The 18,884-nt window shown below is 33.9% G+C and overlaps 1 protein-coding gene across 1 annotated transcript; it reads left to right on the top strand.

The window, feature by feature from the left end:
- The first annotated feature begins 336 nt into the window (after positions 1–336).
- Positions 337–16,385, top strand: LOC118184936 (uncharacterized). Its single transcript, XM_035354685.2, has 3 exons — positions 337–460; positions 9,548–9,619; positions 16,026–16,385. Exons 1-3 carry the CDS (start codon positions 379–381, stop codon positions 16,184–16,186), a joined length of 315 nt encoding a protein of 104 aa, XP_035210576.1. The 5' UTR covers positions 337–378; the 3' UTR covers positions 16,187–16,385.
- Positions 16,386–18,884: the final 2,499 nt, after the last annotated feature.

Below are 18,884 nucleotides of genomic sequence, written 5' to 3'. Positions count from 1 at the left end.
CGGGAATATCGGCCCAGTGTGCAGACCACCACACCACAAAGGCACGCCAAGAAGGTGGGAGAAATACCTGATGAAGTAAAACAAAATAAATATTACTACATTTACGTACAAAAGAGGTTTAAAGTTATTCATAATACTGCTTGAAACAGAATAGAACTATTAAATGCAAAAAAAAGCATTGAAATAAAATTATTTTTTTAAGATTGTGCTTTGCAAAGTTAAAATCTCTATAAAATTTTCTGAATTGATATCCGGTGGGTATGCAATAACAGTCCGAACTACTACTGTGTCTTAGCAACAATCTTTTAGAGGGTAATAAAAGTGTTTTCTAGATGACGTATCTGCAGTGAATTCATTGCCTGCAAAAGGTTTCATGTCATGCTCAAAAAAAGTGTCAAGGGAAACGTCGCATTCAAGATGGTTGCATTTATTTTCTTTGTGCTTACGTTCTTGATTTATGGTAAGCTTGCTTGGGCATTTCCCATTTTTTTAGCTCTTTATTCTTAACTACAATATCTGCTTCTTTGCTTCTTTATTCTTTTATCTCATACTAATGTTGCCATAGATTATTGTAGGAAAAGTAGTTTTTCTTTGTAAATTTTCATTAAATCTCGAACTCTAATAAACGCATCTCCGTTAACTTGTTTGTAAATGGAAATGAATGTTTTGAATGTATCATAATTAAGAAAAAGGTTTGAATTGAGTTTTCTTAGCGGAGAATAAATGTGTGTATATATTTAAAATAAACATCTATGTGTCATGAAGATGTGAGAAATTTAACAGACACCTAGTGTTACAAAACGATGAGGTGGGGGGGAGTTACTTGTTTAGCTTAAGTCAGTGAGCTGTACATAGGAATTTCTAACTACTAACAACTATTTAAGACTTCTTATAAAATATTTAAACCATTTAAAACTATATTTCGCCTTATAACTATATAAAGTTATAAAGCCTTATAACTATTTAAAATACGAAAAAGTATTTTCTGAAAGACCAGAATTGTTAAAAATGCTGGTGTATCAGTTACGCAGTAATGCCTAAAGCAATATACAAATTTTTGCATTATGAAAGGAAATTGTGCTAAAACATTTTTCACAATGAGAGTCTAAATAATTCCCAGGCATGAATAATTTCGTAACTGGAAGTTGTAATATGAAATCTCCTGAAGAAGAAAGATACCTGGAGGTAGACCGTTTGATTATGAAAAAAATTTTAAGATTATTTTTATTATTTATTGAGGTTATATAATGTTTGACATATCCGAAAATCCTTGTAAATGTGTTGTCTTTTATTTTTTCTACCCCTCCGTCAATTTCGGATTATGGTGCAGGTGAGGGGATTGCGTTTTTTTCAGTGTTCTGTTTTAATTCAATAATGATTGCTCGCTAATTTTTTTTTTACAGTTAAAGTAAAAAAAAAAAAAAAAAAAAAAAAAACTCACCCCCCCCCCCCCCAAAAAAAAAAAAAAAAAAAATCGGGCGCGATCATGCACTCCTTTCCACGATGAATTTCTTAGGCTTATTCTAGTCGTACTCTCAGACAAGTGAGATAAGGCACAACAAAAAACACATGAAATACTTTTAGCGGTTTATATAGCATACATCTTCCAACCACGGTGAACGGAAACCAAGCCAAACTGCCAGTACCTCTCGGCTATAGCCACTCGGCCACTGGTCGATGTGGGTAACTGAAGTGGGGTTAAGTAAAATTATGCTGTGTGCCGAATTTATGAACTTGTGAAGTTGAGGTTCAATAAAGTCGGAAACATGAAACTTCAAAGATTTTACTAATTAATGAAGGTAATGTGATCCTTAGCATATAGGATACTCTGAAGTTGAGATGTTTCAGTGTAATTAAATGAGAGGAACTCTTGTAACATATTATCATTTGAAACCTTCTCAAGCAGCTTTTCTAAAACTTTTCTCAGCAGCGTAACATGATCTGTATGCATACAATTTCATGCACAAAATAGGACCTCTCATCTCGTTTAGGATTAATAAGCAATTAACTGTCGCTATAATGTATATATACTTAGAACAAATCTGGAGCATTTATAACGCTAGAAAATCGCTCAATATGCATGTATGACACCATTAAATTTAAAAAGCATCCATCACTTCGTAAGCACTTCATGGTATCAACTGAATAAAATTTCAAGTTTCTCGTAAATGTAAAAAATAAAGTAAAATAAAATAAATTTGTTTAAGGCGAAACAATTGCTCCGGAACGGATGTTTGAAATATGAAGGTCTTGAATGCCAAGCAATCAGTCATGCATGACACTAATACTGCATCAAATGATTGATTACTGGAAGCAATCGAGTGGTCAAGGTCTTATGATATTTTATTCAAAATTTTCCTATTTTTTAAAGTACTGTTATCCTTGAAACTTACAAAAATTCAGCTTCTTTAGATATCATTCCGAATTTCGTTTTTCCGTAACTTGAACCATAAATGTACCTGCGTCAAAAATAATTTTAACTTTGTATAGAATGTAAACTTGCGACAGTAGTCCGTAAAGATACAGTATAAAAAGTAATTGCATGTGTTACTATTCACAGGTTAATATTGTAAGTGTTTGGTGTAATTTCATTGTATACTGTTAATTACGTTATAAGGTATTTCTCCCACCTTCTTGGCGTGCCTTCGTGGTGTGGTGGCCCGCACGCAGGGTGCATATTCCACGGTTTGGTTCCCGGCGAAGGCGTTGCTAATTTTTCATCTTGCCTGCTTCCAAAAATACCTAATGTCTCTACAGTGGCTCCCGAACTGAAATGCTGTTGGATGATGATTCTCCTCAGCCAGGATTTGGCGATTGAGTCCCCTAAAATCCCCAGTCTTCCTTTAAAAGGGGGAGTATATAAGGTATTTCACCCGCTTTCTTGGCATGCCTTCGTGGTGTGGTGATCTGCACGCTGAGCGCGTATTCCAGAGGTCCGCGATACGATTCCCGACGAAGGTGTTGCTCATTTTTCATCTCGCTTGCTTCCAAAAAATACCTAATGTCTCTACAGTGTCGCTCTAACTAAAAGAGTGGTGGATGATGATTCTCCTCACTCGGGATTTGGCGATTGGGTCCTCTAAAACCCCAATCGCCCTTTAAAAGGGGGAGTATATAAGGTATTTTTCCCAACTTCTTGGCGTGCCTTCGTGGTGTGGTGGTCTGTACGCTGGGTGCGTATTCCAGAGGTCTGCGGTTCGATTGCCGGCTAAAGCGTTGCTAATTTTTTATCTTACCTGCTTCCAAAAATGCCTAATGTCTTTACAACGTTATTAAAGAATTTTGATTATAAAAGTATTATGTGTTGCTCTTCTTTTCATTATTATATTTCAGAATGATTCTTTTTTGCGGCGGAAATAAATGAGTTAAAAACTCACACAGGCTCTGGTTTAATTGCACTAAGATGTTTAACTCTAGGTAATATTTACGAGGTCATAAATAACGTGAACGAAAATTTCAAGATTTGTTTGCCGATAGACAGAGAACATCCAGAAATCTCCTCCATAAGTGATTTTTAAGGAATGTTTTAGAAGATAACATTTATTTTAAAAAGTTATATCGTTTAATGGGTTTAAAGTCATATATACACTTCTTCTCAATAAATAAGCAACAAAGGCAAAACACGGAATGCAACAAAAACTATTTAATGGATATGCGGGAAATTGATATAAGAGGTTGATGTGGTATTACTAGGACACACAGCAAACAATAAGGCAAAGATCTGCAAAAACACATATATTACGACCATTACATCGCGAAAGACCAAATGGGTCGGAAGAATATGAAATGGAAGCATCAGGCTAACAACGAGTATGATACCCTCTAGCTGAAATGCATGCTTGATAACGGTGAGGCAAGCTGGCAATAGCGTCATTGATCGCTTGTAGCAATAGCGTCTATTCTTGTAGTAAAGCATGTCGGAGCTCGTGGAGGGAGCCTGGCGGTACACTGCGACCTGCTGTCCTTCGTCCCACCATGTCGGACATATGCTCTATAGGATTCAGGCCCGGTGATCTAGCAGGCCGAGGAAAATGTGGAATGGTTTCACTCTCCAGATAACTCCGCACCACTCGAGCTGTATGTGGGCGGACCTTACTGTTCATAGATATTGCGAGGGTACCCATTGCAGCGATAAAAGAATGCACAAGAAGGTATAGAATTTTGCTACGATATCGGACGGCTGTGATGGAACCACCAGCATCACGTATAGTGGTCTCTGCGGCCGTTTATTGCAATCTCAGCTCATACAAGTAAGCTCCTCCTGTGTAATGGTCTCTCTCGACGATGCTTGGCGCCCGATAACGTGTCTCTGGCCCTCGCCGTATCATTGACCTTCGGGAATTGTTCTGGTTGTTAAACGGATACTTTTCAGTAAAGAGTACATGGTCTCACTGCTCTGGTGTCTAGCTGCGATGCTCACGGTCCAATTCAACCTCGTTGTGACATGCGATGGGAACAAAGAATACAAGCCACAGGTTGTCGGGCGTACAGTTCAATTTCATGCAGTCGACAGGACGTAGTTCGGCTGGATATGGTCCTCCTGCAGCAGCAGAGACATGCGATACCAACTGTCCTGGTGTTAGTGATATACAGCGTCTTGCATAGGAAGCGATCGCCAGCTGCTGTGGTAATCCTCCGGCGTACAGACTCACGTCTTCTACAGGGGCTTTTGGTGTTTTTGGTAACGATTCCACAGCCACACTACGATACTTATTCAGCTCTCTCCCAACAGCGGATTGTCTTGCACCAGCTTGCAACATCCTTAGAGCCCTCCAACGCATTTCATTCGGCAAAGTGTCTTCAGCTCATACTTTCCGCTTTGGCTATCTCGGATCATACGGAACTAACGCTGCTTGCGAATGACGAATAGGTCCGGCATGCTCCTTTTTTAGGCGTTGTGGTGTGACTGCAGGATTGTGTTTTATGCTAATTTTGGTTACCTATTTGCATTATTCGATACAACCTCTATAAGTGAATTGTATGTTTTGATTCTCCTTTTTACCTTCGCACCTTTTCTTTTAGCGTTTGTCGCTTATTTTCTGAGCATTGAGTGTACATGTTTATACAGTTTTATAAGTTCGGAAAGCTCTAGCTGCGCGCTTGACTGTTATATTAACTAATTAATCAGTGTAGCGTTTTATGAGGTTTTAAATTTTCTTAAATATCACACTAATACGCAGCTTAAATGTAAAACTACAAACATAGATTTAGTTTAGTTTATTTGATTAAGGAAAGCACGTTAGGGCTGTCTGTCTAAAGAAAGAGATGCCTTTTAGGATTTTTTAAGAGAAACTGTCTCGTATACACATTACACATGGGAAAACCACGAAAACGCGCATGCAGCAGCCCGTTGGGTGTGGGACACACGCCTGTTTACCTATGTTAAGCACCAGGCGTCCCCGTCCTCCGTCACTTGTCACCTGTAATTGAACTCATATCGAACAACCAGTGTTTGGAGACTTCAGCACCACTCGGTCACTGGCGGGTTTGCAAACAGGAGGATTAAATATATCTCTCTCAAAAACGTAAAGACAGGACCGAAATAATGTAATATAATGCATTTACGGAAAGGGCACATTAAGATGGTACAGAATGCTACTGATAGATACTACAGGTAAATGTAGTCTCCTGGCATAAATCGTCATTCCTCATGCGGACTTTGAGTGAATGTATAGGTAGACGAATGCGAAGCTCACCGATAATGATTTCAAAGATAGAGCGTGGATAGAAACAAAGCATTTGCTCAAAAGTGTACTTAGGACTCTGTTCTACATCCTCGTGGGGATTTTGCATTCATGTATCTATGCATATCGCTCGAAAAACCACGCGGGGAATGAAGATTTACGCCAGAAGACAGCTTTTACCTAATGTGCGATGCGCTATTTCCGCGCACGCATTCAATTACAAAAGCTGCTTATTTCTGACTGATTTATGCTTTTGCCAGGTTTTTTGAGTCACCCTGTATGAAATCCTATTTTGATGCATAATTTCCTGTCCACAAAAAATTTCTGTCCTTTTGGCAGAAATTGCTTTGCTTTGCTCATGAAGAGAGGCTCGTATCTGATCGCCATCGAAATCGATAGAATTTTATTCAAAATGTATGCCACAGTAATGCTGCTTTGTTGCCTTATTTAAATTCTTACGTCGGCGTGTTTCTCTTCCAGTTTGATACAAATCATATTAATAAATAAAAGCCAGCAAACTTTAAATAGGAAAGCAATGGGGAGGGGCAGAATTCTATCTCAGTAAGCCAGAGAGAGAGAGAGAGCTAGGGATGAAAATGAAGGGTCAGAATGTTCATGCATAAATTTTTAAGATTGTTACAATCCGAAAGAATGTATTTTGCCGCTAAATCAATTTACATATGGCTCTTCTTAATTGTGGTATTATTTATGGAAAAAAGAAATTTTTGCAAAGTAACGCTATTGGTACTCAGGCGGTGTCCATATGATTACATAGTTTATTTATTTCAGAAAAGAAAGAACATACTTTGCTTGTTTGCAAAACAGTTTCTTTTCCTTACAATAAGAACATGTATTTTATACATCTCATAATAAAAAAAGGAAAGTTTTGTATGCCATTATTTGTGCATTTCGCGTACATCGATATGTGTCAAAATGATAGACATATTTATGCAACGTACATTTTTAGCTTCATAACGTATACGGAATACATAGCTGTAATAAGTCGCTTCCAAAGCTGACAATTCTTATTTAAAATCTTCGTCAAACTAAGTGTGCTTTCTTTGCCTAATTTTAAATTTTACATTGGCATGTTTGTCTTCCATTTCATGTACTGCATCTTTGAGAAACCTGCAGAAAGCAAGGTCTAGATAAAGAGCGCAAAATGCAATCGGATTTCAACCGATCCTGCGTTAAGGTATATTTCAAATAACATACTCATAAATGAAAGGAAGAACATAAGCTTTCTTTCTTCTATATCAGATGATGTACGATGCATTTGAGTATATCAAGAAATAACAACTTTGCAAGTGAATTAAATCTGCTGCTCATTTTTTGAAACCCAGCATAAAAATTCTTTATTAATGCAGGCATGTACTAATTGTTAAAGAGTTAATTAAAAGAGTAATAAAATAAACAAAACATCGTGAAATTCAAATAAATCAAATAACAAAAGGAAAAAAGAACATGGTATATCATAAATGAATGAAGGCACAGTGTGTGAGATAAAGCCGAGAGACAATCACTAGTGTGAAAGAAACTTTTAGATCACTTCACACGATTTTATTTAATTAAGCAAAAGCACACGAGGGCTGTTTCCCTAATTAATTTTAATCAAAAGTACATTGTAGGACGGAACTGGATCTTCTTTAAACCCCACCTATACTGCCACTAGTACCTCAAGCAAACTTCCGCATCAACATGTTGAGGGTCAATCATTTTGCAAAATACACTACAATCACACGATCCCCTCCAGAAATCGAACTTGAAATCGTAGAGTGCTCCAAACCGCTTATATGCACAGTACTAATTTGGATCACTTAAATTGTTCCACAAATTGTGTCAAACACAAAGAATTTTATAATCAGCATGGCTTAGTTTAGTGTACTGTAGAAATTTATATATATATACACAATAAGCATGAGTAAACATAATATTATCATTAAAATAACAATATATACTCTTACAATTATCCAAACATACACAACATAATAAAGGCTTATTATGCAGCAATCAAAAAGCATGAGGTAATTTTATGTCATTGAAGTTTTATTTCATAAAACTTGTTACCTGTTTAAATTGTTACTGTTTTGTTGAACCGCATATAATGGACCCAATGAGTTTCACTCTAGTGGACGAAGTTGCTATCAATAATGACTACTTCCCATTACGCTCCCGTTACTGCTAGCAGTAATGTTGTCTCATTGTTTTCTACCATCAGAAAGCAAGCGAGAGAGAAAACTTGATTGAATGGACTTTCGAGGTTCGTTATATCTTTACCGCTGCCTAATAATGAAAAAAAAGTTGCTTGGTGAAATATTCTGAAATAGATACGAGGATTAAATTTAAAAATAAATCTGTGATAAAAAGTATTTACATGAAGTGTACTTCTTTTAAATAAATTAACGGGGAGTTCTTATTGAAGTAAAAACAATTCTAAATCACTCTCTAAAATTAGTTACCAACTACGCACTTTTGCTTCACAAGAATAACACGTGTTCTATTTTTGAGCACAAATGTCAGTAGATGTACTGAACGTTTCAATAATAGTAGTTAGAAACTGATCATATACAGCTAATGTACCTTTTCTTGAGAGACCTTGAGACATAACATATGTTTATTATCCTACTTTGAGACATAACATATGTTATCACAACATGTATATGCATATAATATGAATTAGGGTCAAGAAACTACAGCCAGAAAGATATTTTAACATGATAATTTGTGAACAAAATAGTTAAGCATGTATGAATTTTTACATTTACGATTTAACAACTGGCTTTTAAGACATAAAATAGCTTTAGAAACCCTCAAAAATTTAAAATTTGGGTTCTAATATCAAATGAAGGTTATTTATCGACTCCCAACCAAATTTATACCTTTTACTTGCTTCATATTCAATGTACTCTCGATTATCCGAGTGTGGATTATCCAGTTGCGGATGTCCGTATGTGGCACTGAACATGCATGCACATTCAACGATATGCGGGAGAGCATATGAAAAACAAGTACACGCAAAGTTTCGAGCATGCTCTAAAATCCGCTGAATTGGGTCTTTAGCTTTAATTTTAACTACTTAAGCTTAGTCCTTTAGGTTTCTTCATAACTTTTGCCGAGGAAGATGATAAGATGATAATTTAATGAAGTTCTGAAAAAAGTTAACGTATTGGATTCGAATACAATGATGCTATAGCACTTCGAAAAATACTCAAATTCAGCAAACATCCCGATTTATATCGACTTCTTTGAAAACTTCTCATTTAAGCTACTGCTGGAGCAGTACTTAAAATAAGTAAGTTATTTAGACTTTTGATTTAGAATTAGAACTCCTTTTTTTTTATCACATTTATACACAAACTCGCTGAAAACCTAGCAGTCAACGAAAAGTCAGTGCAACCGTAAGAAAACAGCTAAATTCAGGGATCGATGGTAAACAACATCACTGATCTCTAAAATTAGAACATTTTCCGTTTCTAAATGGCACACACTTTCATAATTTTGCATAATCTCCGCATATTGAGCATTTTTTTGGGCAAACTTTGCATTCAAAGATATCATCTTGAATCACGTCCACTATTTTTTACGGTTTAGGTTTGGTCTCTGCACTAAATAATTGTATGTTTGACATATTGAAATTTTAAGACCTTTCAAGTTAAGTTATTGAATTTAAACGTACACTAATCATAAATTAAACTGTATAGTAAGCTGCACTGTCAACTTATTATTTTTCTAGAAAGCTGCTAATTCTCTCTCTTTATTAAGTAAAAGAGTGTTTTTAAATACTATTTTGAATATGAAAGGTATTTTATAAGAGAAGTGGAACATTTCAATATTCTGAAAAAAAATGCGTCTTTTTATTTCAGATATAGTCTATGTCTTGGGCCAGTTTAATGCTCCGTATGATTTTGCATCAAAAACACAAGGAGAGAGATCAGGTATGTTATCAAAACACATAACAATATATTTTCCGTCTTTCTTTGGAGTATAATTTGAAAAACAGTTTAGAAATATGATAAGTATATGTGTTATTAATTTGACAACAATTAATATAACGTAATAAATAAATTATATTTTCTTATATGCTTTCACAAACAAGTAATTAAAAACTATGAGTAAGCATAATTAAGGTACATTTTCTAGGAAAGTGTACTCGGTCGTATAATAAATTGATTTTGTTTATTTGAGTTATATGTTAATGAATGGGTGCATTGTAAAAATATTTACGTATTAGATTCAACTTTCTAAGTGATAGAGCTTTTGGAGAGATAGACCCGATCGAGAACTTCAGCATTTAAATAGCATTTATTAGCTTGATTTGTATAACAATTTATTTTAAAGATTGTTTATTAAAATAAGAAAGGAAGTGATTCCTTCTCACACTACCTAGATGAATTAAACCAAAATAGCAATAATAATTACGTGGACGTAATCAAGGAGAAATAAACATGATGACCGTGCATATACATTTAAGCTAGTAGAATAACTATGTCGTTCTTGTAAAATTTCAACAAAACAATTTCATTGCATATATATATTACTACACTGATGGATTCATAACCGTTGTAAGTTTCCTTTGAACCATTTATGCTACTAGAAGAGCAGTACTCTAAGTTAATTTTCTGCTTCTTTCGTGATAACTGCTAATGATTACGCCACCAGTATCAGGTGTTCCTATGTAGGGGATGAATTTCCCTGTAGGTTATATACTAACGTAACCTGTTAGCTTCTTTGCACTAGAAGAAACTTAGTATCAGAACAAGACTTATTATGCCAGAAATTAGTTTTGTCATTAATATTATTAGAATAATTCATCAAATGATAACTGAATTAGAAAATAATTTAGAACATTTATTCATTACACGTTTTAATGTAATGAATAAAAACGGAATAAAATATTCCTAGTGCAAATTCTATTTTAATTGGAGTAATCAAATGTTGAGCTTTCTCCTGTTTTTATTATATATAATTAATGAATTGATATAAGTTGTCATTGCTTCATTAACCTTTTATTAAAAATTGAAGAATGTATTTTAGATACATTTATAATGATTAAAGTGATTATGTGATTTTCTTCCTGATATCGGTTTTTATATCTTGAAATTTTCACTGTGTTGTAATCAATTAAATCTTTAAAGTATGTGTTTTATTCGCAGCAAGAGAAAACTGACTCAGAATACTAAAAAGATACTGAGTAAAAATCTGAAATAAAGGTATTCCTGCGATTTTAGAATCAATAGGCTTAATGCATAAAATTAGAGCTTCAGTAATTTGTCAGATAAAGAGCTATGAAAACTAAGTATAATGAGCAATTTAAGGGCTTTCTTATTTTGCATAGCGACACACACACACACAAAATTCACATTGTTACGTGTGTCATATGAGCATAGAATATAACTTCTAATGGATTAAGAATGTAATAGCAGCGAAATTCAACTAAGAAATAATAGCTCTGTGATAAAGAATTCCATTCTGCTCCCACAGCAGAGTAGCCAGTTCTTATGTATATTATACGTACATGTCATTATATATGTCACGAAATTGCTACTTCTTATATAATAATATATTATATATTATCATTATATATGTCACGAAATTGCTACTTCTTATGTATATTACTTTTCCCAGGTACACCGTACTATTTTTTGATAGAATTTAGTTCTGGAATTTTTGCTGGCGAATGCTTTTAAATTTTTAGTTTGTAAAAATCTCACATAGACTTCGAGAATATTTTTTTGAATGTATTCGGAAGAATCATGCATTCTCATCAAATATAAAGTTAGAAGTAGAGCTGTTAAACAAGTCGTTTTGGAAAGTACCTCCTCAGTAAACGATGCTGGAGAAATGGCAGTACATTCTTCCGATTAATACTATATTTCTAGCCAGTGCTAGCTTGCTGGAAAATTAATGAAACGAAAGGAAGTTCGTTCAAAGAACTGTTAGAACTTCAATCGTTTCTTTCTTTTTTGAGTTAAATTATGAGTGAATATTTATTACGTTATTTCTAACTTTAAATATAGGTTAGATACGTACACAGAAAAAGCGCAGATAAAAAAAGTAAGAATATTATAATGTTATACATACTGCTCATATCCTAAATACTGCTGAAGAGGAACCACCACCATTACAGCACCAGAAAGGAAAACCATAAAAATTATGAAAATTAAGGAATTGTAGATGTGGCTGAGAGATGAAAATAATTTCATTTTTTAGCACCTAGTTCCACCAGAGACAATGCGAGGTGCATAAATGATATAATTGTTTGATATTAATGCATTTTTATGGCCGCAGGAGACTTTAGAAGAAGAAAAAGAATAACCTAATATCTAAAGTTTAGGGATTAGATTAAATGGTACTTCTTTGTTATTGCGGTCCCGAGATTTAATAGCCAACCAACCGAGGGAGGTCTGACTGCATATTCTTATACTTCGCCACTGATCGTATATTAGCTCCGCCTGTGTGTTCTTATATCTCGCCACGTAATCGTATATTAGCACCGTGTGCCGTTTTGGCTTTCGCCGCATGTTCTTATACCGTTAATTTTTTATGAGGTTTTCAGATTCGCATTTGTTTATTTAAAAATATATTCGTTGCTTTTTCGTAACTATGACATGAACAATCTTTAATTTACCAAGTAATGAGGTGGATGCCATATAATGTTTTCAAAAAAGAGGTCTTTTACCTGACAAATGGGTATGTGAAATTCGCCACAACATGAAATTTCACATCAACGACGAAACCATTTGGAGGTGCAACGTTAAACATTGCAAAAAGGAGAAAGGCCTCCGTGTTAGAAACTGGTTCAGAGGCTCCAGAATATTGTTCGTCACAGCTATCAGATTTATCTATTTTTGGATTTTGGGGGAGAGGGGTTGACGTCTTTGAAATAGTGTAATAAATAGTTTAATATGTGTGAAAGTGCTGCAGTTGACTGGAACAATTGTATACGATAAAATAATACTAAGGATTCTTAAAAACATTCTTAAGAATTGACATGTGAGTATTATAGTTATTATTATACATTGCGTTATTTATTTTTACATTCGCTTTTGACGAATTTGTCGAAATTATAGCTGAGATTTTGGTGCAAGTTTAAAATCTCCAAATATGGTTGGAGCCCCTTATAACAAAGAAAGGCCAATTAAATTTTGTGGTTTGATAGCGAGACGCCTAAAGTTCGTCCGTGTGCCACCTGTCTTATTTGTTAATCCAACTGAAAAATTTTTGAACCCACAGAAATTGACTTATCATTTCACAGTCCGCTATGCGTTTAAATCGAACGTATCAGCGCTGTTCCACTTTGTGCATCCCAGTGATAGCATTCTGAGAATAACGATGAACTCAAATGACAGAAAGCGATAGCCAGAGAAGAACTCCTACTTGAATGAATTACAAGAATAGCTCGCAGTGATGCTTTCTGACTTGCTTAAACTTGGCTTTCCTATATTAAGCTCAAGAGATCCAGTAGTGTTTACACAAACCATCAAAAGACGCTTGCTTGCACGATATTGTGCTAAGAACCAGAAGATCAATAACAGCTGTGCCATTTATCGAAGCCATTGCTACTCAAGGTCATCATATTGTATATCCAGGTGGAAACAGAGGGAAGGAAAATATACTTTAGAGATGAGGATCGCGCTTATCTTGGGAGCAGTGTTGCCCAAAGATTGATCTGGAGATCACTCAGCCAATGCCATCAACAAGCTTCCACGAGGAGAACGTCCTATTTTCCTTACTTAGTATAGTGTAAAGTAGGCGGATATCCCTAGTCTTCCTTCCAGATATGGTGGCAGCTCAGCGCTTTTCTGATTTAATTGCGGATCTAATGGTGCATTCGTATTAGGTGACCAGGAGCTGTTTCTAAAAACGACAATTTTAGATCGCATATACTTGTGCTACTGTGAATAGCTTGCCTGAACACTATTGTGGCCTGCTATATCTCCAAGTTTGTCTGCTGTCGAGCACATCATCGGTCAATACAGGTCACTTAGTACGAAAGGAACAACAGCTGCCGTTCTTAATGCTTTATGAAGCAGAGTTTCAAGCGTGACAAAATATTCGTAGTTAGTGACTTCACTGCCTAAATCCTTATATGATTTATACCAATACTGAAGCAAACCAGACCTGTAAGTGTACGTACTAAATAGTTGAGGTGTTTGAATACTTTGTTTCCAATTCTTTATTATATGCATGCATTTATCATATCTATTCGTCTTGTGAATTTGGAATTTCTATAATTCTTCTTAAAGATGCAATTTTAGTGTTGTACAATATACATTTTACAAGCATTACATAATAGTCTAATATTTATTCAAGGTTACGTCGCTTAACAAAGCTTTATAAATCACGTTCTCAGTATTGCGTTACAGTACCTTAATAAGGGACTTAAAGGACTTAAAGGATGATTAACAAATGTAAATATACAGCGCAAATGATCGTACTGCAAAATTTTCCACAATTAATGATACATTTATGTAAACCATCACGTGTCGCATCCCCCTGAAGTTCACTAGGTGCGATTAAGCATGAATATTCCATCATTCTGTACACATGCTAAAATGAAGCGGTTATTGTAGTACATTAATCCGTATTCCGTGTATATGTTTTGCTTATATGACTTGTGGTGTATGATTCACTGGATACGAACCACTATTCTGTTTGCAAAAAACATTTCTTGAACGTTAGCGTATTTGAATTTTGTCTTTTGAGTTTGTTTTGTCAGTAATGTTTTAAGAGACGAACAAGAAGCTATTACAGAATTCCAGTTAATTAAAAATTCTCTAAATGAATTGATTTTAAATTTTACTTTTATAAGACTTCAATCACTTGAAAATCAATTGAAGAAAACGAATCTTATAAAGTCCAATAAGCTATTACAATGTGTAACATTTATTAGTTGGGCTAGCTCAATACAAAAGAACTTGAATCTTTTTTCAAAGTAAAAGAAAAAGCAAAATAACCGTTTATTTCATAAAAGGAATCTTCTGAAATTAATTAATATAATAAAATACGCAACAGTTAGTTTTTCAAATCGTAATTATGTGCATAAAAATGACCCGAAAAATATATCTGTAGTACAGAAAGCAGATCGAAATGTATATCGCGCAAGATGTTACAAAGCCATTTAATGAGATTAAACAATTTTGAAAAGACTGAAATAATTTAAAATACGTATTTAAAACCTTAGAGTAACAGCAAAAATGAACTTCGTATCTAAAAAATAGAATTAAATTTTCATTCAGGAAATACGCCAGTTACATTAAATACAGTTTTAAACAAATGATAATAAAAGGCTACTAATTAAATTAAAGGTGAAACTTACGAAATTTGAAATGTTCATAATATGCCTGTTTCTTAATGAAAAAAAAAAGTTTTTTCTAAATTTCCTTATTCACTGTTTGGTAATTAAATCTAACATTCAGTTCATTTACTCAGTAAATTTTTATCAATTTAAATCCATTTATCTTGTCTTCTGATTCTGAATTCTCTTAGGCTAAATTAACCCCGGTATGGGAGAAATATTTTCTCAAATAAAATGGTTAGCTTTAAACAAAAGTATTCGACATTAAAAGGAATTAGTGAGAGAATTGATTATTTAGTATTTTCTGCGATATGGGTGTTCAAAATAATCGGTTATTAGGTAAACGAAATTAAACGAAGGTGCGGGATTAATTCTGAAATCATAGAAAGTACGGATGAAATGTTAAACGTTAAGATACTTTTCGCGAGTAATTCTGGCATACATTGTTTACGATCACCTCTACAGTACTGACATTCAGAACTTTTCTCGCAAGCAAGAGCAATATAACTGAAAACTTATAAAAAATCTGTTACGCTTCTTTTCCCCTTGTAAAGTAATATTGGACATTTTTTTATTTTTGTCCACATTTTAGTGATTTAACGTTCTGAACGTGATTTAATGTTCTATTGTCCTAAAGTGACGAGGAATAAAAAAATCATAATATTTTATTAATATCTGCTTTCGTAGTACTTTTAAAAAGCAGTGTCTTTCATTACTACATTTCTGCTTTTTTTTTCTAAAGTAAATTAAAAATTTGTCATACATAAACTCTTAAACTGTGTGATCAGAATACATTAAAATGCAATTCATAACGTTTTAAAATTATATTGTTTTGACAAGTTCAGTATTTTACTACTATAGAAAAAGTATCTTCATTTTGACATTTATAAAAGTCTTAATATAATATAGTTCTTAATTTTCATTGTTCAGTATTATTTAACATTTTTCACTGCCTTTTTTAATATTCTTTTATTTTGTGAAAAGAATTTGTTATTAAAAATGTAATTTAGTTATCACTGATATAATTCACATCTTCATTTCAGATGAACTTTCTCCTGCCGCTATTGCTGGAGTAAGCTTCGCGGTTGTGGCCATCTTTGCCGCTTTAGTTGTTACGATTTTATTCTGCTATTACGTTCACAGAAAGCAGAAGCAAGAAGAACATGCATCAGGCTCTTTCCTCGCATCCAGGGCTGGATATTGACTTTCGTTATTGTCCGCTTCAGAGCAGTCATTCATCATCGTCAAGTATTCCAGAACTTCCAACAACTATCTTTGTGCAACGATTTTCCTTCTTATGAACTGCCACTATTTCTAACCGCTGCCGTCTTTTTCCTGCCACAAGAGGAATATATTTGGTACGCTGTAGAAAGTTGAAGTTTAATAAATATGCTGCTTAAATATTTGCTGCATATTTCAAGTTTCTTAAAGAATTCTTTAATTGGTAAGGATGAGCTTGCAGGCACATACTAGTATATTACACGAGGAATTGATTTCCGCTTTCGTAACAACTTTACTAGCGTTAAAGAAAGAGTTGTGGGTAGCTCTTTCTCTCTTATCTAAGCAATAAATTTCGACTGCTATTTCTAGATACTAACAAAACTCTGAATACTTAAAGTTTTTCTTTTCGTTTATATTTACGAAAAATAAAGAAAAATAATGAATCAAGGTTACAGTTCTTTCTTTTTTTTTTTAATAACCAGATTAAATACGGTAATTGTATTATATTACGGCGCTACACTTAACGTATTTTCAAGGTAAATTTGAGTTGGCATTTGACGAATGTTTTTTTTGGGGGTAGGGAAATTAAGGGCAATTTAAAGTTTGGTAGAAACGTCTTTACTTAATAGAAAGAAATATTTCCATTAGAAAGGTACTTTGTATTTTGAATTTATGTAAAAATTTTCAGCAGTTTACTGACACGTTTTCAGATTTATATTTACCGTAGAGGACTTTGACTTTTTTTCAATGCAACTAGACCATCAGAAGAATGCCTTAATTTTTAGAATGCAGAGATTTTACGCAGTTCAAAAACGGCAGCTAGTTGAGATTGACTTAACCGAAGCTCAGATTGTTCTTTTGAAGACTGCACATATTTCAATATTTTTTTTTCGGAGGTGGACACTACCGATTAGAGAAAAAATAGAACTGTTTTTGCTCCGATTCTCAGCATGCATTTATTTCCCTCTTTGAAACGGCAAAGCAACCATTTTGCTTCTCTCATTCCTACTTCTTAAACTACCTAAATTTGAAAAAACTCATTTATTAGAATTAATAAATAATTTTGCTGTGAAGGAACATCAGAACTTGTGTGAAAGAAATGATCATATACTGTTCACATTTTCAGTAACATCTTAGTTAGCTGAAAATAATTGCAAGTAGCAAATATTTTAGAAAAATTTAATATTCAGTCTAAATTTGCATTACAGCAGATTCGAAATAGTGAGTAAAGATTGTATGAATTTCTAAGACGATTAAAGGTGCTTAACAGAAATAACATCCCAAAGGTGTCACTGTTATTAATGCTTGGTAATATTCTTGAAATTGTTTCGTAATTTTACTTTTGCCTCACCAACGACCGAACGGTAAAATCGCTGAACACTAGTTCTTCTACTCGGATTGAATCCTGGCGAACGGGCTGGCTGCTGGTTGGTTTTTCCCATGTGTTGCGTGGACACCAGCCAATGACCCTTAAAAGGTCCTCCACTAAGGCATCCTCCCCATATGGAAGATAACCTTCGAATTTCTTTGCCTTAATCAATCAACCTAACCTAGTTTACTTTATCATATGGAAAATTCATATTATTGTTGCCATTCGTACTTTCGATATACCTGTTACATATAATATAAGATTGTACCCCCCTAAAAAAACTATGCAAAGTAAATGAACGGATATAGCAAGAAAATGTTTGTAAAACAATAATTATGATTTGCTTTCTCTGTAATTAAGAAAATCTAATTACAGTTTCCATATTTCTTTATCCAGCTTCCGTATTTTTATATCCTTTTTTTATCCTTATATTTTATCATATGAATCATATGAAAAAAGTTCAGCAATTAATCACAGATTAAAATGAACATGATATTTATTACGAGTTAAATTTCTGTATGTTGGTTATGGATAACATTTTAGTGCGGTAAACATTGGAATTCCTAAAATCGAATTCCTCTTTTCAATTGACACTCAGCTAATTTTTTACACATGAGGTTAATCTAATTAAAATTTAATATTATATATAATTTTCAAATCTAGAATTAAAAGAAAAGGCGTAATATGTATGGTTATGCTATTAACTGTGGGTACTGATTCATCTCTGAGTAACAGCGATAAACTACAGGACGACATTTCTTTCCGTTTTACCGCTTGCTAAAAATATTACAAGGAAGTTAAAATAAAATTCTTCTATTAACACGTCATTCTGGCGGTTGCATAAACTGAAAATTTAAGAGAAACAAAATTTCCGCTCTCTTGCGAGTTAAAAAACATGCGTTCAGATTGAATCAAGTTCAGGAAATAAAATTAGCAAGTCTTGTTTTAACCCTAAGTGCTCGCGAGGCAATCGCTGCTAGCAGAAACTTGCACAGTCAGGGTAAAATGCAGTAGCAGAAAATCTAAAGCAGATTAAGGCCAATCTATGCTCTCATACTCTTTTTTTTTTTAAATTGTAAGTTTATTAATACATTAGGCTAATTTGCATTTCTGGTGGAAGTTGACGAAAATAAAGTGATGGAAAAGTCAAAATAATAGGATAATTGGATTAACCAAAATAAAAATTTACAAGTAATGTATAAAATATCTATCGACAAGATTTGATTGACTCATAAATCTATTAAAATTTGGATTCGACTGTAAGGAAGTCTGACACAGTACTTTTTTGTTACGCGTATGTTTCAGTATTTTT

The sequence above is a fragment of the Stegodyphus dumicola genome, chromosome X2 (genome assembly GCF_044657685.1).
Source record: "Stegodyphus dumicola isolate Sdum_Otavi_A_Nest chromosome X2, ASM4465768v1".
In the NCBI taxonomy this organism is placed as follows: domain Eukaryota; kingdom Metazoa; phylum Arthropoda; class Arachnida; order Araneae; family Eresidae; genus Stegodyphus; species Stegodyphus dumicola.
This window is presented reverse-complemented; position numbering and strand designations above follow the sequence as displayed.